Source organism: Mytilus edulis, chromosome 6, assembly GCF_963676685.1.
Source record: "Mytilus edulis chromosome 6, xbMytEdul2.2, whole genome shotgun sequence".
NCBI lineage: Eukaryota > Metazoa > Mollusca > Bivalvia > Mytilida > Mytilidae > Mytilus > Mytilus edulis.
Genome location: NC_092349.1, coordinates 26,579,323 through 26,605,891, shown reverse-complemented (window position 1 = coordinate 26,605,891; position 26,569 = coordinate 26,579,323). Strand labels below are relative to the sequence as shown.

The following is a 26,569-nucleotide window of genomic DNA, read 5'->3' as shown; positions in this document are numbered from 1 at the left end:
TGCATTTAAGTATTGCATTTTAACAAAACTAAAAGTAGTATATATAACAATTTGATTTGACTATTTATATCAACAAACCTCACTTATATGGGCTAGTGCAAATCATCCACCAAGCAGTATCATAACACCCCAAGGTAAATTCTTCTCTGCAATTTTCCAGGGTACTAACGGAGGTATTGGTTCATTTTCCCCTGTTATTAGAAAATTAATCATCATACAAGTCATCAAAACATTTAACACTTAAAGTAGAGATGACGTGAGGTCTTTTACAGGAGACCTTTTAAATCGTCTTGTACTTTTTTTATTTCTGTGATACTATAATTTATATACTGAAATATTAACCAAGTACAATTTGTATCATCTTAAAACTTACCATTTTATATTTTGAAATACACGTGTAAATATTAAATTAAAATGACAACTAGTATGAGGATATTTTCTGTACATATTGTACATAACATGAAGCAGTACGAATACGTTTGACCACTATATACATTTAACTGTGAAACATAAAAGCATCGTGTTTAAACAACAGCAATATTAAAATTAAATATGAGGACTGCAAAGTTTCTTTCGACCGACACTAAACCCTTTGGGATTGTGGGATGTACAAATATAAACCACGTCCGATCAATGTGGGGACGTTAAATTCGATGCCTCGTGTAGAGAAAGTACCCCGATATGTGCAAGTTAAGAACCCTTGTTACTAATCTTTGATGGGTCCTATAGGTGGTATGTTGCAAAGCTAATTTTCTGTCCACATCCAATTTATCCTCATTTTTTCAATGGAAGTCTAGTACATTTCCTCGACCTTCATCATCGAAGGGTTTTATTACAGGACCTTCCTACTATACTTATTATATAAAAAAGAAGATGCGGTATGATTGCCAATGAGACAACTCCCCCATAAGAGACCAAAATGACACAGAAATTAACAACTATACAGTGTATATAAAGTGCGAATCCAGTCATTTCATTTTCACTGTTGTATGCGAGTATGTTCATTGTAGAAAAAAGGATCATGGGAAAACTTTATTTGTTTACGTTTTGAAAATACCAAAATAATTGATTTGAAACTAAATTTTAACATATTTTCATTATGATGTGTCTTTTTAATGTAAAATAACAGTATTAAAGTTCAAATATGTGTAATAAAAGCAACATAACATAGAATATCAGTTATTAAAAGCGATCCATTTTCACTATAGATGCGATGAATTATCACTGTATGGCACTCATTTCTGATGTAAAATTTTCGAAAATGCGATGAATTTTTATTGTAGATTAATGTAATAATTAGACTTGCAACAAATGAAAACTTATTTGATTACTTTAATATTTATATCTATTTATAACTTGTTTATGTCTATAGAAACTGGATGGCCATTTATACATTTTCCCACAGTATTGACATGTGTGAACTGTAAACTGAAATGTTTCCCCGCAATGTTTTTTTTCCGGTTCGTATATTGCTATGATGTCGTTATCGTCTGCGTCGTCCAAAGACCCATTTGGTTTACGATCAACTTTAATTTAAGTGAATAGATCTATATAAATTTTAAAGAAAGTTCAATACCACAAAAGGAAGGTTGAACCCTGAACAGTTTGGAGTAATGATGTACACAACATTCAAGCTGTACTTCATTTTAGATGAAATAAAAAAAAAATGTTGAATTTCGGACCCTTTGGGCCTCAATGTGGACCATTTCGATAACTTGGCCCAAAATACCAAAATCCCAAATTTAAAAACACGTTAAGATTCAGCATTCCAAAGTACCCCAAATATTCAACTGTTGTTGAAATCCGAAAGAATTTATTTCTTGACAGTTTGTACCCCACAAACTTGTTAAATGTTCCAAAAATTAAAAAAATAATAATAAACACAATCATGTATGAATTCAGCCTACCAAAGAACCTCAAATTTTATTTTGGACCCTGTGGGCCAATTTGAAACCGGACCCAAAATCAAAAATCTTACTTCAAAACCTCATTGAAATTGGTCAAGAAGTGATTTATAAAAAAAAACATTAGAAAGTATTGTTGTTTTTATCCCCTTTTATTCCATTCTATTTCGATAGACATGCGAGATGTACGTATTCAGTGATGAAGTTTCAATGCATTGGATAAATATAACTACACTTTAAATAAAGATTCTGATGAATTATAAAAAATTCTATGACATACTTCTTCTGATTGGTAAATAGACCCATACTCGAAATCCAATGATAAAATTTGTTTGCACATGCGTATAATGACTACTGCAGAAACATGAATTTTATCAAATTGGGATGCATTTGAAAATATTTTTCATTAATCTAAAAACACTTTCAACTCTGAAATGATCCACATATTGTTATATTATGACAACGATGTGTTTTATTTGAAATAAATATTAATTCTATTGAATTTATTGGAGTGTTCAATCAAACTTTTCATCTCAAAGTCAGCACTATCAATTTGCAAATCCTTTTCTTACTTTAATTATTGTTTGTGCAAGTCGGCTGAATTTGGAATTTAATGCATACAAATTAATAAAATTCATACAGCGAAAATGCGCCGCATATACATTACTAATGAATCGCTCTACAGTGAAAATGAAAGTAAAGTATCATTATTCAACAGTAAACATGACTCGCATAAAGATAGCATCATAGTGGAATTCAATACAATATAGGCAAACTGAATAACAAAAGCTATTCTACGTTATACAACATTAATAATTGTGTTGTAATGAATATTGTTTTGCAACTACATCTTTCCTGCTGGTTTTTAATCACCTGCACGATTTGTTCGTAAAACGTCCTAAATATTCACCTATTTCGGTATATATTTCACGTATGGATGGCTCTTGGCGCGTTAAAAACCCGTTCCCATCTCTTATTTTGTATAACTTGTATCATTTATTACTAAATATAGTACATGTGAACAATTTTCGTCATTTTCTTCAAAAATCATAATTTTTTCGTCTGTTCATTTACCATTCAACATCAGAAATGTATGGCATATACAGTGAAAATGGTATTTTAGGATCCGCACTTTACATACACTGACTATAGGTAACCGTACGGTCTTCAACAATGAGCAAAGCCCATACCGCATAGTCAGCTATAAAAGGCACCGAAATGACAAACGAGAAAACTAACGGCCTTATTTATATAAAAAATGAACGAAAATAAATATGTAACACACATTCAAACGACAACCACTGAATTACAGGCTCCTGACTTGGGACAGGCACATTCTTACACAATGTGGCGGGGTTAAACATGTTAGCGGGATCTACACCCTCCACCTAACCTGGGACAGTGGTATAACAGTAAAACATAAGAACGAACTATAAAAATCAGTTGAGAAATTGTTAATTTGTTTCCGTCATGAATATGCGTTAAACATGCATGAAGTATTCGCCACTAGACGTTAAGCAATTAATAACCAATCAATAAATACACACCTTTATTCAAACAAAATACATCTGGTACTCTTGATGGGAATATAAATAAACTACACGATATCAATATAGATGGTGTAGAATCTGTAACTGTCCTAAAAATATAAAATAAATTGCATTTAAATGTGATTATTAAAATGCAAATTATACGTGTATATATTTCGTGTGTCCGAAGTTAATTATATATAAATATATTATTTGAAAAGAAGGAGATGTGGTATGATTAACCAATAAGACGATTTTCCATTCAAGTTAAGACACCGCAAGTTAAACATTCACGAAACAGTTTAATGGCCTGATTTAAAACTAAAGAGTTTACGAAAAACAAATATGACAGTTATGACCCACTGAAGTACGGGTTCTTGACTAGGGACATGCACTTACAAAATTGGACGCCAACCGTAAGACAGATATGTAGCAATAAAACATATGAACAAACTATAAAAATCAGTTGAAAAAGGCTCTTTATTTATCGGATAGATACGAAACATCTAACAAAAATACTGACCGGGCGTGGCATGGTATTTATACATCCCTCACAACAACAACAAAACACAAAGTACTGATCTGAGACTACTCGCAGTAAATGACGGCTAGTTCACAGCAAGTAAAATCTTGTATATAAGACTTAATATGATTTGTTTTTTATCTGCCTTTATGCTTCGTATTGAATAACCTATAGACCAACTTTGTGCAGCATGTATAGGCGGAACATGTACTTGTTGCGTGTGTAATTTATTTGGATAAACTGACAATCCTGCTTTTATAAGAAGCGGGAACAATAAGGACTTTATATGACAAGATTTATTAGTGAGTATATTAAAGTTACCATGCATATTGTCCTACCAATATCAAGTACGTAGTGTTTAGAAAAAAAATAGATATAAGAATATGTGGTATGAGTTCAAATATGACAACTCTCCATCCAAGTCCCGATTTGAAAAGTAAATCATTATAGGTGAAGATCCAGTTGCACATAAAACAAGACACTTGTGACAACACATGTCTAAATTTAAATAATTTGTGAAATTTCTTCCTTCCTTGATTTTTCTTGTTTTGCACCAACTTTATGTATATTTTGGATTGAAAAAAATTCGTATAGTAAGTAGTTTCTTGCCTGCGCAATTCTACATAAATGAACCATGGACATAAAGCTGCAAAAAACGCATTTTATGACTAAATTTGGACTGTAATACAAATCTTGTGTCATTCATCTATGTGTTTTGATCCTACACGTATGTTATTACAATTATCAGGTATACATTTGAGTTATTTCTATAAAACATATTTTTCTTCTGCCTTTCATCTTGGATTGTACAATCACAGTAAAAAATCGGTCTAGTTATTTGCCTAAATCTGCAAATTTGCAGACAAATTTGCAATTTAAAGGTTAGACTGTTTAGTTCTATAAAGAAAACTTGGTAATTAATTGTATAATTCAAAATATTTAAACAAATATCATTTTTATTTGGTTTTTAGAGTCATTTTTTTTCAAATGAGTCATTTAAGGGAAGATAACTCTTTTAGTAAAAAAATTATACTGGACTGATAGGGAAATTTTTTCTTTTTACTTGTACAATGTAGCAAGAAAACAAGTTCGGTGACACCATTTTTTAATTTTTTTTTTCTTAAAATATATTACAAAACCTATCTTTTCACAATTTGTTTAAAAATTCTATCTCATAGATTTTTGTTTATGCACACAAATGTGTTTTTCCATGAACAATCTAACCATAATTTGGGCAATTTTCAACGACTCATAGCTTGAAAAATAGCACGGTGACCCATACTTTTTATTATATTTTTGAAAGAACATAGTAAAATCTTCATTTTGGCTAAGTGTAAGAAAATTCTGTCTCAAAAAATATTTACTTATGATCTACCTTAATAGTTGTATTACTCTTCTATTACAGATTTGTACCTGCATTTGCAATAAAATAAAGAATAATATATTTGGAAAAGAATAAACATAATGACATATATAAGCAATGAATCTGAAGCTCAATATATACACACCGTAGTACACTTACTTTGGCGGAAATATATCTCCCCATCCACCGGCTCCACCGAGGTCACGTGTTATCCATAATACTGCTAGAATAAAAAAGTGACCAATCACAGCAGCTTGGGCAAAGCTGTAAAAAAACAACCAAACATGTTCCACTATCATCATACACAGACCGAACAATATACTGCGACAGAGGACACATAAGACAAATCAAGTAGAGATATTATCAAAGAATTTAAAAAAATAAATAATCCTACATGTTTAAAATTCATATTCTATATCAATATGTACATATTGCAGTTTTTCATAACTTTAATTTTTTCGAAAAACTAAGGATTTTTTATCCCAGGCATAGATTACCTTAGTCGTACTTGGCACAACTTTTGGGAATTTTAGATCCTCAATGCTCTTCAACTTTGTACTTGTTTGGCTTTATAAACTGAGCGTCACTGATGAGTCTTATGTAGACGAAACGCGCGTCGGCGTACTAAAGTATAATCCTGGTACCTTTGTTAACTATTTACACCACTGGGTCGATGCCACTGCTGGTGGACGTTTCGTCCCCGAGGGTATCACCAGCCCAGTACTCAACACTTCGGTGTTGACATGAATATCAATAATGTGGCCATTTTTATAAATTTCTTTACAAAACTTTAAATTATTGGAAAAACTAAGGATTTTTTTTATCCCAGGCATAGATTACCTTAGTCGTATTTGGCACAACATTTTGGAATTTTGGATCCTCAATGCTCTTCAATTTTGTACTTGTTTGGCCTTATAAATATTTTGATATGAGCGTCACTGATGAGTCTTACGTAGACGAAACGCGCGTCTGGCGTACTAAAATATAATCCTGGTACCTTTGATAACTATTTCATAAGTGTGATTAGGAAATAAACATATGGTCATAATTGGTCTTCTTCCGACCAGCAGTAAAACCCTATGTCAATGAGACAATTCTCGACGATAAACCAAATGACATAGAAGTTAACAAACTATCGGTCAACGTATCGGTCAACGTACGGTCTCCAGCCATAAGCAAAGACAATACCGCATAGTTGGCTATAAAAGGCCTCAAAACGACAAAAACAAATTAATTGAAACAAGAAAACTAACGAACTGATTTATGTATAAAAACAAAAACATGTACGATTCACAGCAACGAACGACAACCATTGAATTTTAGGCACCTGACTCGAAATAAGCCCAGTAAACATGAAAAATAGCAAATCCCATAATTATGAATGCATGCCAAGTAGTATAAGAACTTGTATTTAGATAAAGGAAGGTGTGGTATGAGTGCCAATAAGACAACTCTCCATCCAAGTCACAATTTATAAAAGTAAACAGTTATGAGTCAAGGTACGGTCTTCAAAACGGAAGCTTGGCTCACACCGAACAGCAAGCTATAAAGGGCCTCAAACATAACAAGTATACACCGTTCCAACGGGAAAACGAACGGTGTAATCTATATAATATGTATATAAAAAAAAACGAGAAACGAGAAACACTTATGAACGACATCAACAAACGACAACTACTGAACATCATAATCCTGACTTAATACAGGTGCAAAAAATTGCAGCGGGAGTAAACGTTTTAATGGTACCAAACCTTCTCCCTTATCTGTATTTACTTACTTAACTGGTCCTAGACTTTCATATTCCTTCCTCAGAACTGATTTTATTTTTACACCTGCTGATTTAGTTCCTCCACAGCATTTAAAAAGTGACCTGAAAAAAAGACATAAAAACTAACAGAAAACTATCATGCCTATGTGCATAATCACATAAGGTTACATCATTCTGATTTCCATGACGTGCACTCTACGATTTTAACTTTAGAAGCAAAAATAAAATACGAGTGACGAGGTTACTTATAATGTATCATTAATTTGTAGTTGATATACTACATATATTTTAGATATAGATTTCCTCCTTGAGACATAGACCAGAACAAAAGTACATGTATGTTTCTTAGCTTTGGGCTAGTGAGGTTGCGTATATGTTTATGTTAGCAATTGATATATACTATTCATTATGTTGCTGTTATATACTAGTCAACAAAAGAAACGATACACAAGTTTGAACTAAAATTTATCATAAAATATAATTAAAAGGAAAAACTGTTAAATTATCCAATGAAAAACATTCATTTACAAAGCAAAAAGAATCTGACAAAAGTTGGAAATTAGACCAATAGGGCAATTATTTACCTCGGTATAGTGTATCCAATTTCATTATATATGGAAACTACATTAGCCTTGTATCGTTTATTTTGTTGACTAGTATATGATACAATAAAGACAAATAATTAACAGTCACAGCTATATAGAGAGACTATTTACAATTAAACTCAGCAATATTTTTTTTTTATATAAATTGCATAGTGGACGACGACTAGATGTACAAATTGCAGACACAAACAAATATAAGATCTTACCCACGAAGGAAAAATATCTGTAACCAAATCCAGGCAAGTACAAGCATAATAGCTGATATTGGTAATCCGTACATGAACCATGTTGCAAAGGTCAAAGGAGAAGTTCCGTTGTACCTATCATAGATACTGCAATTGAATTGGAAAAAAAATACACGACATTATTCAGAAAATATCGACTAACTTATTTTATCTTTATAGCACTTTGGAGACAAATATAAACAAAATTTCATATTCTGACATCAGACTCGGGCTTCTCTTAAACTGAGGTTTATTGTACGTTTGTTTTTTCTCCATTGGCTAGATGTATAGGGGGAGGGTTGCTATTAAAAAAAACATGTTTAACCCCGTCGCAATTTTGCGCCTGTCCCAAGTCAGGAGACTCTGGCCTTTATTAGACTTGTTTGATTTTTAATTTTAGTTTAAAATTGTTGTGTATAATACTGAGTTTAGTATGACGTCTATTATCACTGAACTAGTATACAACTGTATTCAATTTTGTTTAGGGGCCACCTAAAAGGACGCCTCCGGGTGCTGGAGATTTTCGCTGCATTGAAGACCTGGACTTCGGCTGTTGTCGGCTCTATTGTCGGGTTGTTGTCTCTTTGACACATTCCCCATTTCCGTTCTCAAGTTGAGAATGAACACAAAGCTAGTGTAAACAATGTATGTTTCATAAGAATCTGTACTTTATAACATTTGAGGTTGCCTTGTAATGTCGACGGATTACTTTTCTGGTATATCTTTTGTCCTTTGGGGCACGAAGAAGGAGTAGATGATGAAAATGAAAAAAAGATGTAATTGTGTGTCTATTTATAAACAATAATTTTTGGATATTATTGCCATAGGTATTTTAGATTGAGTACCATTGACATCACAAAGCTTACTTATGCATGTTATATACTAGTTACTCCAAACACTCACATATCACTTTGTCCTTTCAGTATAACATTAGGATTGGTTCCTGTAAGGCTAGCTATACCACCCACATTAGCTGTATGTGCTATACAGATAGACAACATCTTACATATCCTTTTATATTCTTGACTCTCTTTCTTTGATGTTTCGGGTATGTAATTCTTTCTAAAATAAAATGAACATTTAAAAAAGACGGTCGAAAAATACCAGAGGGACATTCAAACTTATAAGTCGAAAATAAACTGATAACGCCATGGGTAAAAAGGAAAAAAGACAAAAGACAAACAATAGCACACAAGACACAACATAAAAAACTAAAGACTTAGCAACACGAACCCCACCAAAAACTGGGGGGGGGGGGGATCTCAGGTGCTCCGGAAGGGTGAGCAGATCCTGCCCCACATGTGGCATCCATCGTGTTGCTCATGCTATTACAAACCCCGATATATAGTCTAATTCGGTAATCACAAACTTGAAAAGGGAACGGGATAGTAGCATTCTAGTACTACTAGCAAGGTAATGCATTTTTCATTAAGCGTATTTAGATCTCGGTGAGTCAACAGCGAGACTAACATTTTGACTGATCCAATTATACAAATATTTTAAATTGCAGTAATGTTTTACTTTTTGTTTTGCTTCACATTTAATTTCCATCTCCTGTTTATTGTTTCATGTTAACACATGGTATGGGTAAAATCTCTTTGTTCTTACTGTGCTATAATCTGGATAATGCACAGCAAAGGTGTGCATTAACTACCTCTACTGATCTGATATACTGCACAGTTCAAATCTATTTTTACCTTTAGGGGCGGTTCCTAGATTTTAAAAGGGGTGTTATTCTATCAAATTAAAAAAATATATTACCGAGCGTAGCGAGACTAAAAACAATATTGACGATTTTAAGGCAAAACACGATAATTTGTCCAATCCTAGGCCAGGGTGAACGACATGTGCGTCCCCACCCCCGAATCCACCATCTGCCTTGAAATTACGACAACACTGACTGACTTTGTACAAACATCGTAGTTTCAGAATAGAAAAAAAGAAAAAGTTTCTCATTCCTTTTTTTCATCTTAGCTTGAACATAAAATGTTTCAGTATTATATTTTGAGTACAACACCAATCTTAAATCAGTGTTTTAAAGTCGGAAAGAAAATTAAAACAATTGTTGGTAACTTCCGCCAAAAAAAGAAATGTATCTAAGAATATCCGAATAAAAGAAATCTGATTTGGACTAGTTTTAGATTCAATAGAATTTATAACGACTTCTTGAATATCTATTCCCCATATTTTTGGATCGAATTTAAACGGGGTCATATTTAAGTTTGTTTTTAAACAGGGAGATTAGCTAGAGATCAATCAGACTTCATTTAGATAGACGTGTCAGTAGATACAATGAAATTTGGGGGAGGGGGAGTAAAAGATTGGAAAGAAAAATGTATTTTCTGTTTATTCAACATTTAAAATTTAAAATATAACATCTAATTCTTCCTCGGTTTATTTTTCTCTATTAAAAAAAATGGGAATAGATTTATATTAAAGAAATTTATCCTGTTGAACTTACTTTAATAAATAAAGCTAATACTAACAATGACCACTGCCCTTTCCTCGATCTTGATATCTATATCACTAACGGAAAGCTGAATACTAAAATTTATGATAAAAGAGATGATTTTTCATTTCCTATCGTTAATTATCCATTTTTAGATGGTGACGTTCCCTTGTCACCATCTTACGGTGTTTATATATCTCAACTTGTACGATTCGCTCGTGTATGTAACAATGTTTTAGATTTTAACGAGAGAAATTTATGTATTACTGAAAAATTATAACACCAGGGTTTTCGATATCACAAACTAGTTAAAACATTTACTAAATTTTATCATCGGTATAAGGACATCATTCGTAAATATAGCTCAACATGCAGACTTCTTATACGTTCAGGTATTTCACATCCATTTTTTTATGGAAATATTCTTTATAAAGCACAAAGGTGTCAGTATTCACCTCAAAAACTAACAAAACCTTTGAATAGACTTATTAAAAAGGGATATAGTTACGATACTGTTGTCAGGTCATTAAAGATTGCATATTTTGGCGTTAATATTGATTCACTTATAGGGTCTTTGCATCGGAACTAAACACATTTATTCAAAAACCAGTTGTTGGCATGACACGGGTTATGTTCTTCTCATATATGTTATGATGGTATGATACTAAACCCCTAACGGGAAGGATTGTGCCTGATGTTCATATGATGAAATCATAATCTTTCAGTCAGTTTAATTGAAGTCTGGAGCTGGCATGTCAGTTAACTGCTAGTAGTCTGTTGTTATTTATGTATTATTGTCATTTTGTTTATTTTCTTTGGTTACATCTTCTGACATCAGACTCGGACTTCTCTTGAACTGAATTTTAATGTGCGTATTGTTATGCGTTTACTTTTCTACATTGGCTAGAGGTATAGGAGGAGGGTTGAGATCTCACAAACATGTTTAACCCCGCCGCATTTTTGCGCCTGTCCCAAGTCTCTCTCTCTCTCCTCTGGCCTTTGTTAGTCTTGTATTATTTTAATTTTAGTTTCTTGTGTACAATTTGGAAATTAGTATGGCGTTCATTATCACTGAACTAGTATATATTTGTTTAGGGGCCAGTTGAAGGACGCCTCCGGGTGCGGGAATTTCTCGCTACATTGAAGACCAGTTGGTGACCTTCTGCTGTTGTTTTTTTTTTCTATGGTCGGGTTGTTGTCTCTTTGGCATTTTCCCCATTTCCATTCTCAATTTTATTAATAGAAACATTAAAAAAAAAATCTACCATTAAATTGCAATTTTACAATAAATCTAAACCTAAAATAAAAGTTATCAATTTAAAACTTACCAATGAAAGTCGTATTTCCCCCTTTCTTTACCCTACAATAAACTTTCCTAGGATCCGTGAATAGCGGAATATCGTCCACATCTAAAACGTTCACGTAAATTAATGACGCCATGTGTTAAAACAGTTATTAGCCAATCAAATCGGTATATAGAATTTAATCTGCACGCGCTCAGGATGACCCTTTAACCCGAACTCCTACGTCGTTCGGGTTAATAAGGGTCACCTGAGTTGTGCAGATTAAATTCTATATACCGATTTGCTTGCTCAATAACTATGGCTTAATCGCCTCGATTATATATATATACTTAGTACTAAGCGTACATTGAAACGCAAAAATAAATTAAAAAAAAAAACGAAAAAAAAACATCAACTGACTTTTCGTATTCTTCTTTATTTACTTCACCATTATTCTGTTGTTCCATTATTTTCTCATTATCTTTTACTGTAAGGGTAACATCGTCTAATCTAACCTCGTCATGATCTAAAAAATATATATATATATATAATCAAATTCTTGAGGGTAACATCACTTAATCTTACCCTATCATGATCTGAAATATATATAGTTAAATTCTTAAGGGTAACATCACCTAATCTTATCCTATCATGATCTGAAATATATATAGTCAAATTCTTAAGGGTAACATCACCTATTCTTACCCTATCAGGATCTGAAATATATATAGTCAAATTCTTGAGGGTAATATCACCTACTCTTATCCTATTATGATCTGACATATATATAGTCATGTTCTTGAGGGTAATATCACCTAATCTTATCCTATCATGATCTGACATATATATAGTTAAATTCTTGAGAGTATTATTAACTTATCTTACCCTATCATGATCTGACATATATATAGTCAAATTCTTGAGGGTTATATCACCTAATCTTACCCTATCATGATCTGACATATATATATAGTCAAATTATTGAGGGTAATATCACCCCTAATCTTATCCTATCATGATCTGACATATATATAGTCAAATTATTGAGGGTAATATCACCTAATCTTACCCTACCATGATCTTACATATATATATAGTCAAATTCTTGAGGGTAATATCACCTAATCTTATCCTGTCATGATCTGACATATATATAGTCAAATTCTTGAGGGTAATATCACCTAATCTTACCTTAGTATCATGATCTGACATATATATAGTCAAATTCTTGAGGGTAATATCACCTAATCTTATCCTATCATGATCTGACATATATATAGTCAAATTGTTGAGGGTGATATCACCTAATCTTACCCTATCATGATCTAACATATATATAGTCAAATTCTTGAGGGTAATATCACCTAATCTTATCCTGTCATGATCTGACATATATATAGTCAAATTCTTGAGGGTAATATCACCTAATCTTACCTTAGTATCATGATCTGACATATATATAGTCAAATTCTTGAGGGTAATATCACCTAATCTTACCCTATCATGATCTGACATATATATATAGTCAAATTATTGAGGGTAATATCACCCCTAATCTTATCCTATCATGATCTGACATATATATAGTCAAATTATTGAGGGTAATATCACCTAATCTTACCCTACCATGATCTTACATATATATAGTCAAATTCTTGAGGGTAATATCACCTAATCTTATCCTGTCATGATCTGACATATATATAGTCAAATTCTTGAGGGTAATATCACCTAATCTTACCTTAGTATCATGATCTGACATATATATAGTCAAATTCTTGAGGGTAATATCACCTAATCTTACCCTATCATGATATGACATATATATAGTCATGTTCTTGAGGGTGATATCACCTAATCTTATCCTATCATGATCTGACATATATATAGTTAAATTCTTGAGAGTATTATTAACTTATCTTACCCTATCCTGATCTGACATATATATAGTCAAATTCTTGAGGGTTATATCACCTAATCTTACCCTATCATGATCTGACATATATATATAGTCAAATTATTGAGGGTAATATCACCTAATCTTATCCTATCATGATCTGACATATATATAGTCAAATTATTGAGGGTAATATCACCTAATCTTACCCTATCATGATCTTACATATATATAGTCAAATTCTTGAGGGTAATATCACCTAATCTTATCCTATCATGATCTGACATATATATAGTCAAATTTGTTAGAGTAATATCACCTACTCTTACCCTATCATGATCTGACATATATATAGTCATGTTCTTGAGGGTGATATCACCTAATCTAACCCTATCATGATCTGAAATACATATAGTCAAATTCTTCAGGTTAATATCACAAAATATAAGGGTAACATTTTTTCATAAATATATAGAGCAAGCAAATAAGGAAACAGATACCAAAGAAACAGTCCATAAATAACAAACTACAACTAATACACTGTAAAATCTTTTTACCAATTAAATCAATCATACATTGTAGAACATGACTTTTCGATCATTAGAACAGTTATTCATTTATTGGTTGATTGGTTGCTGTTTATTAAATGTTCATGGGTATATGTTCATGACAAGAAAACAAATGCCCAAAACTCCAATAATAAGTACATTGGGAAGAATGACAAGAGAGGCGAACCGCTATACACAATAGGGTATGTTAAATAAGGACACATATTAAACCTTATAATTGGCAATCTATGGACACAGATATGCAGTTGGTGCAAGAATGATAAAAGCTTGGCGCATACCATTCAGGATCATTGGATTTAACATAGTATGGTTCAAGATGTGTATTTGTACTGCAGAAGAACTGCTTAAGATAAAAGACTTTTTACTGGGTCATATCCCTATTTCAGATAAAAAGCAATCCATAAATCTCCCCAACGGTGCCCTTTAATTGTCCATAATGTTGTCCATTCGTATATGATCTAATTATAAATCATACCATTTTTCCTCATCTTTACCTCGTTCTGCTTTTTCATATAAATTTTAAACCTGTATTTGTCTAAAGGCTCTGAAAATTCTCTTTGCAATATGCAATGGTCAATAAATAACACAGGCGATGGCACAGAAAAATGATTATGCATTGTAAAAGTTATTAGCTCACTTGTCTTAAAATCAACGGTGTTCGTCGAAAAAAGAGAAGCATTCAAACTGGATTTTTTTTTTGTTGCATTTTTTAACGTTTTTCGTCATCGTGTAATATGAAACTTGCCAGTTTCAATAGCGAGATGTCCGTTTGTTTCTGCTTCTTCTTTTGCCTCCTTTAGCTGTACCAGTATGGCGTTTGCTATAGGAATCATCATGGCCGTTGTTGCTGTATTACTGATCCACATTGAAAGGAACCATGTTGGTAACATAAGTCCTAACATTAGCCTGAAATATGATACATTAGCTTGAAATATGTAACATTAGCCTGAATTATGTAACATCAGCCTGAAATATGTAACATTAGCCTGAATTATGTAACATTAGCCTAATATAGGTAACATTAGCCTGAAATATGTAACATTAGCCTAATATATGTAACATTAGCCTAATATATGTAACATTAGCCTGAAAAGGATAAAATTAGCTTGACATATGTAACATTAGCCTGAAATATGTAACATTAGCTTGACATATGTAACATAAGCCGGACATATGTAACATTAGCCGGAAATATGTAACATTAGTCTGCAATATGTAACATAAGCCTGAAATATGTACATTTTTTTTAATTTTAAAACATCACAAGTTCTACCATTAGCATTTATTTAAAATTGTGATTTTTTGTAAAATTGAGAATGGAAATGGGGAATGTGTCAAAGAGACAATAACCCAACCGTAGAGCAGGCAACAGCCGAAGGCCACCAATGTGTCTTCAATGCAGCGAGAAACTCCCGCATCCGGAGGCATCCTTAAGCTGGCCCCTAAACAAATATGTATACTAGTTCAGTGATAGTGGACATCATACTTAACTCCGAATTATACACAAGTAACTAAAATTAAAAATCATACAAAACTAACAAAGGTCAGAGGCTCCTGACTTGGGACAGGCTCAATCAAAACTGCGGTGGAGTTAAACATGTTTTTGAGATCTCAACCCTCCCCCTATACCTCTAGCCGATGTAGAAAAACTAACGCACAAATATGTAAGTATTGATTAATTTTTATTTTTCTTCAATTGTCACGTTTGAACAGCTTTCAGTAACCATGGAACTTGCAAGTACTCTTAGATCTACTTCGAGGATTTTGTGCGAGTAGACCCCGACAGATCCTGTACGTGCCTGTCTCAAGTCTGGAAACTTTTTTTTCTCTTTTCTAATAATTTTGTATTCCTTTTTCTTTATGTTTTTGTGATAGCCTGCTATTTTATGTATTTTTATATTCTTAGTAATTGATATTAATACATATTTGAATAAAGTTATGTTGTCAGCTTATTAATTACATTCTGTAATTAAGGATTAGTATTTCGTGTTATTCTATTTTAACTTATTGACACGGACCATGGACGGACGAATTCTATTCTTATGTTTTGGTTAAGTCTGATTTCACTGTAGTTATTACTTTATTTTCACGGTTGATTTGAGCGCTTTCGGACATTTCTACTATAATTGGTCAGTCCTTTTGGCGGTTTAATTCTTTTGTTTTATATCTTATGGGAAGACATCTTGTGGTCAACACCTATATTTACCTGCCTGCAAATTAACAACTTTATAAATTAATCTATACAATAACAATTCTGTGATTGGAGTTTCTTATATGAGGTCAGTCCTATATCTTTCTTTATTAACTTTGCAATAACTGTCCCACTGTGTATCATCGCCACCGGAAATTGGGTACTAACGAAGCGGAGAGAAATAGAAAGAAAAGTAAACAAGTTAAGAATTCATTCAATTTAAAACTTTTCCACTCATTTGATGAGGGTGCCGCTTCAGAATTGATTTTCTGATATATAATTCTTTAGATTATTAGGCCGATAAGTACAAAATTAATACAAGATTTTGTGTTATACTCCAAAACTAGCCACTTAGTACCGGAAAATTTTGAGGTCGATCGTCCTCTGTCGCCCCATTCTCACGATATTGAACTGATTTTCATTATTTTTCCAGACACGTTTTTAGATTATTAGAGTGTGGCATCATATTTACTGAAATTTGTTGTCAAAAAGATGTTTTTTAAAGAATACGGACACAAACATTGTTTGTTTATTGTACGGCGAATTGCAGGTCGTTGTACGGCGAATTGCAAAATAACAACTTTTGTCTGTACGGCGTCTTGCAATATATTATAATTTTAAGAGGAAATTAATCACTGTTTAGATAATATCGGGTGACGATATTTTGTTGATATCAAAGCTTTACAGGCTTACAAATATACAAAATGACTTACTTTTTAAATATATGCCGTTAATTCCGTTCATAAGTCGTCGTTGCGTCCCGCTATTCGACTTTGTACAAAAAGTTTTTTTTTCAACCATATTATCCTAAATACATTCATATATCGTTATACTATAACGACTGTTGTCTTATTTGTTGTTAGAGTGAAATTTTGTAAGTTCAATAAAATAAACCGCCCATTCATCTTTTGTTGGTGCTAGTTTTTTTGGAATCCGGGTCCGTTCGCGCCCATTCACGTTCGCACCCACTCACATTCGCCCCCTTTCACTTTCGCACCCTACATGTTCGCACCAAAAGTCCGTTATCACCCTACATGTTCGCGCCCAATTTTAATTGGTTTTGAGTTTAATAACTGTGTAATCATGTTTTGGCAAGTAGTATTCTTATCAGTATAATTGTTTTCGTTGTCTCAAAATAAAGTGAGACAGCATTTTTTTTTTTGTGTTGAATAAATCTTAATCATGTTTTGGATAGTGTATTGTTAAAAAAAAATTATTCCTTTCTAAATAAAGTGGGATTCTGTCAACGTTTTATTTTGTGTTGAATAACTCTTAATCATTTTTTGGTTAGTGTATTAATTGCTATAAATTTGTTTCATTGACTTGTTTCAAAATGAAGTGAGATTCTGACTACGTTTTTTTCTTTTGTGTGTTGAATACATTTTATCATGTTTTGGTTATAATAGTGTATTGCTATATTTTATTGTTTCATTGTTTCAGATCAAAGGGACCAAGCTGCTAAAAACAATTATCTTTTGTGTTTTTCATTTAGAATTATCTAAAATATTCAATCTTTTACTTATACCAAGCTATAAATACATTCAGTATTTACACGAAAGCAATTAAAAACAGCAATCATGATTTCCCAATTATTCAACTGGTATTTGAATTAAAATTGGGCGCGAACGTGTAGAGTGCGAACGGACCTTGGGTGTGAACGTGCGAGGTGCGAACGTGTAGGGTGCGAAAGTATATTGGGCGCGAACGGACCTGATACCGTTTTTTTGTTTTATTTTTTTTTTAGATAAAACCAGGCAGTGGAGATGTGGTATGATAGCAAATAAGATAACTATCCATCAGGATCAAATAAAGTGTATGTAAGCAATTATATGCTATCGTACGACCTTCAACAACGAAAACTCATACCTTATAGTCGGCTTTAAAAAGCACCGACCGAAAAATGTGGAAGGATTCAACAAGAAAACTAACGGCATAACAAAACAATTTATGAAAAACAACAAAGGAGTAGGTCCGGTAAGGGCCGATTTTGGCCCCAAATTTCAGTTTCATCTAACGAGATATTTAGGACACTTTTTAAACACTTAAGTGTCTATTTCAATTTATTCGATTAGTGTGTGTAAAAGATTTTAACTGATTCAGTCATTAAAAACGCTCCGATTGAAGCTTAAATATGAAGAATCTAACAAATATGCCAAAAAACGTCTTTTTTTCAGATGGTTTTCGTCAAAAATGAAAGTGGCCGCATCCGTGTTCATCCTCAACCTTTATATATGTTATGTATTATCATCAAATACAACTTACATTTCAATATTATGAATGAACACGAATGCGGCCACTTTCATTTAAGACGGAATCCGTCTAAAATTTAACTAAAATGCTATAATTGTGAAGATTTCAGTAATTTAGCATGACTTTATGATGCTAGTACACGATATATGTACATTGTATTGTCAAAAACAGCACATATTTATGTAGCAGAAGCATTCTACTTTCCAAAAAATAACTAAAAGATTACATTTTCACAATTTTGCAAAACTGCTTAATTTTGGGGCCAAAAAGAGGTCTTACTGAACCTACTCCTTTGATAAAGATGAACCAACGACAACGTGCACCGAACCACAGGATCGATAATTTGGACAGACACATAAAGTATGTGCTGGGTTAAATACACTGTTTGATTATTTAATTTCTGAAATGATTCATTTGTAAAAGTAAGGATCGAGAAATAAATCGTGAATTGCATTCAAATTAATTTTCTTGTCCGTTTCTTTTTGAAAATATATAATGTGTATACATCTTAAATGCTGTCAAGCGAATGGTATTTCTATCTTATGCATTTTGTCTAAAGCATAATTATATTGGGGTGGGGGGGTGGGGGGGGGGGCGCAATAGGGGGTCCGTTAACATGTTAACAACACCTCGATTTTGGTAAAAATAGTTAACAACAAATTTTAAATACTGATAACAGTTAACAGCAACTTTAATTTACCCTTTTTTCCAAACGAACCCAAAAGCAATGAAAAGGGGAAGTACACTGGCGGATCCAGAAATTTTCATAAGTGAGGGCCCACTGACTGATTAAGAGAGGGCCCGCTCCAGTCACGCTTCAGTGATTCGCTATATAAGCAAACCGGGCCACCTGCCCCCCTCCCCCCCCCCCCCCCAAATCCGCCTCTGAAGTGCATATCTTCAATGTATTCAAAAGTTTGAATACCACTGTACAAAGTCGCAGAAATGCCAAGTTTTATAAGGAATCTTTTATAAAGCTGACTAATTTTCAGAATACACACGCAAGTACCATATTTTTTTATTGACACATGGACAGACAATTGAACGGATGGAAAAGCAGACGGAGTGATTGACTCCAAGAAAAATGACTTTATCAGGAATAATCGAAAATGCTTCAAACAGCAAAAGGGACGCTTCTTCTGGTTATGTGTATTGTTGAGTAAATGTTTTATGTCAATCAGTCGTAGCAAACTTGGGTTATCGTCATGACGTAGGAAAGTGTAACAAACAAAAAGAATGAGTGAATACTATAGAGCGCGAACATTATTTCTTTTATGGCGGGGGCTCTCATAAATTATGGTAACATCTCAGAGTATTCATACGACTCTAATATGCTTACATGATTTTATTAAAAGGAATTACGAAAGTTTACTGATTTTTATTTTAAATCATCAAAACCAGTGTATAAATCAGAAAGTAACATGTAAGGTGTCACAAGTTGAAGCACTCTTTCATCTCTAAGTCTCAATTATGAACTCTGAGGTGATATAAAAAAAAGCCTTGGTCCATCTTTACATTTCCGAAGTCTTAGACTAGCAAATTTGACATCAATTTGAGAACCAAGTCCTCATTTTTCGGCCTCTTCTACCAGGCCACACTGTTCAGTTATTTTACGGATTGCAAATTGAAAAGGTACTTCATTTTTCACCATTCCATTCAGGTACTCTGGGTCAATGAAACTTATCAAACATTCCATATACATCTGAATTATTTTCATCATAGGACTGACCAGGGTTTTAGCTGGGTAAGAAGTGACCCTTCCTTTTAAAGTTTTGGATACATTACAAATAGAAGCCAGAAATAACTACATTGGTTAGACGTAAAAGGGGGCCTTGAGATATCCCAAAACATGTTTAACACTGCCGCATTTGTTGCACCTGTCCCAACTTGAGTCCGTAACCTCTGCTATATAGTCTTGTTTTTATTTAATTTTTAAATTTTGGTTCATTTATATGTTTCAGGAAAGAAACATTGAACTTCTACCCCCTTTTTGTAGTTAAATGATTGCTCACTTAGGAGACAGCTTCATGTATACCAATACATAGTTACAAGTTTAGTTTCGTATTATGGCCATGGTGAATTTTCTAAATATGAAAGTTTTTGTACAATTAAATTGATTTTTAGATAGTTGAAGTATATTATAGACTTCCTAGTGGGTTTATATGAACATTTGGTATGTTTGTAGCATGTTTTATAAGCCATTTTTCAGTTTGACTGACCATATTTTCCAACCCGTACAGACATATATTTAGAAATTTTGTATTGTTTTTCAACAAAGATTTGACGCTCGATCTTTTTAATTAAATTTTATCGAAAAACCAGCGGAAAAGCATATGATTTTTTTTTACCTCTTGATAGATATATATGTCTATGGTTTCAGGAAAGGTATCACTCTTATTGATTGAAATGTTTCTTTGGACCAAATTTTTGAGACCTTTGTGTGACATGTTCAACTCCCTATTTGGTATTAAATAAATGCTGATTGTTGCCATGGTTACACAAAAACAAAGAGATTATATTTTACCATTATAACTATTGAAAATCAATCTATGGACGATTCTCTTTCCATAAATATACACATGCATAACTCAAATATTAAGCATTATTTGTTAGGAAGGAAGGGAAAGAGGGTGTTCAAAATTATGAGTTTCAATTTTAAGTTTTTTTCCTATGTGTATTGCCACCCCACCCTAGTGCACAATTTTCTCTCTGCGTTGGGTTGTTTTCTTCTATTTGGTCGGGCTTCTGATTCTTTAACATTTTCCTCATTTCCATTCTCAATTTTATCAAGGATTTACTATACTCAAAGACTTTTAAAGACAGTTACATATATGCTGTTTATGTCTTTCCTTTGCGGAAGCAACGTAAAGAAAGAGATGAACAGCAAATTTTAATGTGATTCTTGTAAATAACAGTTAAGATCAGTTTACAGAGAAAATGATGTCAAAAACAGTGAACACTTTAAGTATTAAGTAACAGATAACAGGAATCCCAATTTCAAATAAACAGTTAACAACATTGCAAATTTTAACAGAACAGATTACAGACAGTGGGTCGAAAACAGTTAACAGTTTAAATTTATCTCAAATAACAGTTTTAAACAAAACCTTGAAAAGGACAAAAACAGTTTAACATAAAAAGGTACATCCCCTCACCTTAGACATTTGAACTTAATACTTTATTTTCTTTGAAAGGACGGTAAATGAATATTCTAAAATTAGCAAGTTGCCATACAGTTGAAAACAAGTTGCCATACAGTAAATTTGTCAACACGAGCAAGTTGCCGTACCCTAGACTTTATTTTTTATGGTCTATATTCTTTAAAATACATCTTTTTGATAACAAATTTAAGTAAATATGATGCCACACTATAATAATGTAAAAACGTGTCTAGAAAAATAATGAAAAACAGTTCAATATCTTGAGAATGGGGCGATAGAGGACGATCGAACTCGAAATTTTCCGGTACTAAGTGGCAAGTTTTGGAGTATTACACAAAATCTTGTATTAATTTTGTACTTATCGGCCTAATAATTTAAAGAACTATATATTCGAAAACCATTTCTTAAGCGGCACCCTCATCAAATGAGTGGAAATGCTTTAAATTGAATGAATTCTTAACTTATTTACTTTTTTTTCTATTTCTCTACGCTTCGTTAGTACCCAATTTCCGGTGGCGATGATACACAGTGTGTCCTATAGTTCATATTTTACACGTATGCATGTTGAGATTGAATGTCGAGAACGAGAGCTAAATTTCATAACAAAAGAGATCGTAAATGTTAATTAAAACATAAGAAGAGTTGAATTTTACGATCATATAAAATAATACATCAATAACCTATTAAATCTGGTAAAATGATTTGAAGATAAAGTTGACATATAAATTGAATGAATGCGAGTGTCGAGTGGACCGAAAGAATGTTGTAATGTTTAAAGGTTAATCGAATTAAAGTAAATCGATATAAGAACTAAAAATAGATATCAAGGTTTAATATTTATTTTTACTATAAATAATAAACATTGCTTAACAAATATTTATAATAATCATTTTGTTATACAGGTATATTTAAACCTTAGTTACCAAAGATGTAGTGTTTGTGATATATATTGGTTTATATGGAAATGTGCCACTTGCACGATATGTGAGGTAAGCTAAGTGTATGTGTATTCTTGTTTCGCTTAGCTTTAGTTTTAATATTTGCTTTGCTTTTATTGTTATTTTTTGTGATTAGTTGCTTTTTGATTTAACAAGCATGCAGCTTACGTTTTGTGTCGTTTATATTATCAACACAAGTATTGCTCAATAGACTTTGGTATGAGACAGCATATGAGAAAATGTACTATAATAACTTTAAGTCGAATTGGTATAACTGTAATTGAGACAAGTAATTGCTATGGTATCCACATTATATATTTTTGTGATCAGATACATATGTATGCAGCTAAATAAGTTTGCATGATAATGAATTACGAACATTAGTTTTAATTATTATTACTTAGTAAACAGATTTATCTATCTGTATCTGATAAGTACATTTATAATTTACAGGGCTTTATTTACATTACCATATAGTATTAAACTTCGTTAGTCTGAAATAAAAGTTACAGAACCCTAGTCAGAAGTTTTAGTTCTTTATTACTAAAAGCCTCAAGAAACCGGCTTTTACATTTTCTTTATTCTCTATTCTGTAAATTCCCATCTATGGCCTCGTGTGTGTCTGATGGGAATTCGGACTTTTGAGTGGCTGATAAAAATTGTCAGCCATTTAAAAAATTCATGTAATTTCTCCTTAACCTGCAACATTCATGACTGTACGTGGTTCCAATGACAATGCATAGCAAAACAACACAAAAGATTGGTATGATCTCGTTAGTTCATAGTTGATACAAATGTAGGACTCAGAACCGCGTTGGTGCTTTTAAACTCGATAATCACGCTGATGTGGGATGGTTTTTCGCTGGAGTTCGTTTTTGATAACACTGAAGTTCAATGTTGGCATTCTGCCGCTATCTTAAATAGTTGGTAGCCATATCGGAGTGTGATGGTGGTACACTGAAGTGTAATGGTCTGAATAAATAATTATATTTTGAATAATTATAATGTCAATGTAGAAGTAAATTTGTTTGTTAGAAGCAAATTTTCGGGTTTTCTAGTTTACAAGGGTCGCATTAAATTGTAATACTATTGAAAACGGGGAGGATTGCCATACAGGAGAACGATAAGTAAACCTTTTACTTTAGCGGATTTTTTTCAAAATTTTCAAAGAAAATTTGTTACGTATGATGGAGCGTGGCATTTTTGAAATACACACGGGTCCCCATAAGAATCTTCGTTTTACTATACGGTATACAAAGAACTCATGAAAAGAACAGAATAAAGATAAAAAGTAAACGCAGAATAATGTAGAAAATATAAAAGACGATAATTTCTCATTTACAACTAAGACTAAGGACTTACATTGACAATAATCATGATAATGAATGCACATTTATAAACTTGATAATAATTACATATCTGTATATTTTGAAATAGCCATCACGCGTCTTGTAGATCATCGCAATGTAGCGTATGGAACATCGCACTTAGCGTGACTGACCATCGCAATTCAGCTCTATTGCATCTACGAGTCCTATAAATTTTATCATAATGATTAAAGGTTTCCTCAATGTATTCGTGTAGGATTACAAAAGCGCTTCATACAAAATGTGCTCCAGTCAACGCTTTTAACATACCATTAAAACAAATGACCAACTCTACAAACAGAGGCTTTTACTTTTATAAACAAACTACATGTTTGCACTATAGACAAACATTGCACACTAAACTATTGAAATAAGAATTTTTACTTATAACACTAGAAGCAATGTTTAAGCTGACATACCATCTTGGTTCGGATCCAACAAGTAACAGAATTCTGAGTGCCAATCGTTTGTGGATGTTCCAATGTTCTATAGCCACAGCCATCATTAGTCCACCAAGAAATAACATAGAAACGTCCTAAAGAAAAATGTACTGGTTTTAAATAGCCTCTTTTTCAATTATTTCCATAAAAATGTCATCAAATGTTGTAATAAGTTAGCTGTTTGAATTAAATACTCAGTAACCTCTAGAAACAACAGATTTATGAGTTATTTGTTTTCCGTGGTTCTTTTTTCTAAATATCTTTTGAAAGAGTAACGTTTTTAGTAGTCAAATTTTAGACCGTTTGAAAAGTTTTGTTTCTGCTGTTTTGCGATTTTAAACTTCAGAAACGCATGCGTGTATCAAAAGTTAAAACGAGTAACTTAAAGTTTGAGCAATATGAATATGAAATACGTAACGGCGATAGTGCACAAAAGAGTTTTGTTGTGATTACATTTGATCACTAGACGTTGTTCAAACTAAATATTACATATGAACTTATTGTGAACTCACATTAAGATACTTGCTTGACACAGTTTTTGCACTGCCCAATCCTGTCAATGGCGTGAGAATGATGGGTAGCAGTGACGTCACAGCTATAGGTAAGGCCTCCGTTATCCAATACACAGCCATAAGTATAACTATATAAGCACATTTTGCCTCCTTTGGTGTAAAAAGAAAAACAAATAATCATAATGTTCCCTCTTATCTTTATTTGTCATGTCTCCGCGACAAAATGTTCGGGGAGGGTGAGGTGTACTTATTTTTAATTTTTCAAGATAGGGAGAACTTGCATAACTCGCAAGTGTAGGAAGTTACAAATGTAGCTCTCACACTTTTAGATCATCTTGAGGATTTTTATTGTCTTCGCTATTGGATTTATTTAAAATATTACGTTTGATTCAGAATTCTGGGTCCCCCCCTAAACAAAGATTTGTAAGATTTATAAATAGAGAGTTTCGGGTTGTTGTCCTATGACACATTCCCCATGTCCATTCTCAATTTTATAGAAAATTGAACCAACAATTTATAGGAGAGGAGATAAACGGACGATCGAACGGACGGACGGGCGTAAACTTGATATCCTTCTTCTTTTAATGTGTTTAAGGTAGTATGGGTGTCTTCGCCATCTTGGATTGTAAAAAACAGAGAATCTTAGGTCCGTATTTTCTATTAAGTTAGCAAAATTTGATGCGGGAATGCAGATATTTAATGTGAATTTTCATGTATTAGAACCAATTTATAAGAACATAACTTATAAATATTAATATTGTTACAAGTGTTGATTATTTTTGGTTGTTTTTAAATATTTTCAAATTGGCATTTTAAGGGGAGATAACTCTGAAACAGTGCATTTTCTGAAGGACTATACATGGAATTGTCCTATTTTGTCTTTTAGCCGGAAAAAACGTACGGTGACCCTATCTATCTTTTCTTTTGATATTCTCAAAGCATTGTCTGAAAGCTATCTTTTTCTAAAGTATTTAACAATTCTATCATTTTGTTTAGTTTCTATTCACAAAATTGTGTTTTTTCCTGTATAATCCATACAAAATCTGTAATTTTGTCACAACCTGTAGCTTGAGAAAATGCACGGTGACCTATCATTTTTATTATATTTTTGAACATGTATCAATAGATACTACATTTTGGCAAAGTATGAACAAATTCTATCATCTTTATTTTAGACTCCCATACCACCTTAAAAGGGTATATAATATCCAATCCAGTAGGCCACACCTTCCAAGTATTATATAATATGAATATATTCGGTGAAAAAAAATGTTAGCGTTACAACATCAACATGTCTATTGAATATACATACATTAAAGTTGAAAGAAAGTTTAAACATTTAAAACATGAAATTACTGGTTACAGGTAGATAGATACACGACATAATGTATAAATTAACTGACTTTTGAGTGTGATTCGGTCAAAATGAAGAATATTTAACTTATAAAGTACACTCTTGTTAACTTATGAAAGAACATATAAACTGATTTATTTTCGACAATACCTTTGAATTAATCAATCAAAGATACTAGGATTAAAATATAAGTGCACGAATTCAAGACCAAAGCCAACATATCGTCTAAAACACGGTAACGC

General features: G+C 32.5%; 1 protein-coding gene across 1 annotated transcript in view; it reads right to left on the bottom strand.

Moving 5' to 3' along the window:
- The window catches only part of LOC139527432 (Na(+)/citrate cotransporter-like), a 53,280-nt gene that overhangs the window by 13,934 nt on the left and 12,777 nt on the right, over positions 1–26,569 (bottom strand). The window contains exons 2-11 of the mRNA XM_071322894.1: positions 24,974–25,123; positions 24,441–24,556; positions 14,860–15,020; positions 12,069–12,174; positions 8,820–8,978; positions 7,899–8,024; positions 7,097–7,189; positions 5,479–5,583; positions 3,452–3,543; positions 79–191 (exon numbers count right to left, since the gene is read on the bottom strand). Of these exons, the coding sequence (XP_071178995.1) occupies positions 103–191; positions 3,452–3,543; positions 5,479–5,583; positions 7,097–7,189; positions 7,899–8,024; positions 8,820–8,978; positions 12,069–12,174; positions 14,860–15,020; positions 24,441–24,556; positions 24,974–25,123 (1,197 nt within the window). The 3' untranslated portion in view covers positions 79–102. The remainder of the gene's footprint in view (positions 1–78; positions 192–3,451; positions 3,544–5,478; positions 5,584–7,096; positions 7,190–7,898; positions 8,025–8,819; positions 8,979–12,068; positions 12,175–14,859; positions 15,021–24,440; positions 24,557–24,973; positions 25,124–26,569) is intronic.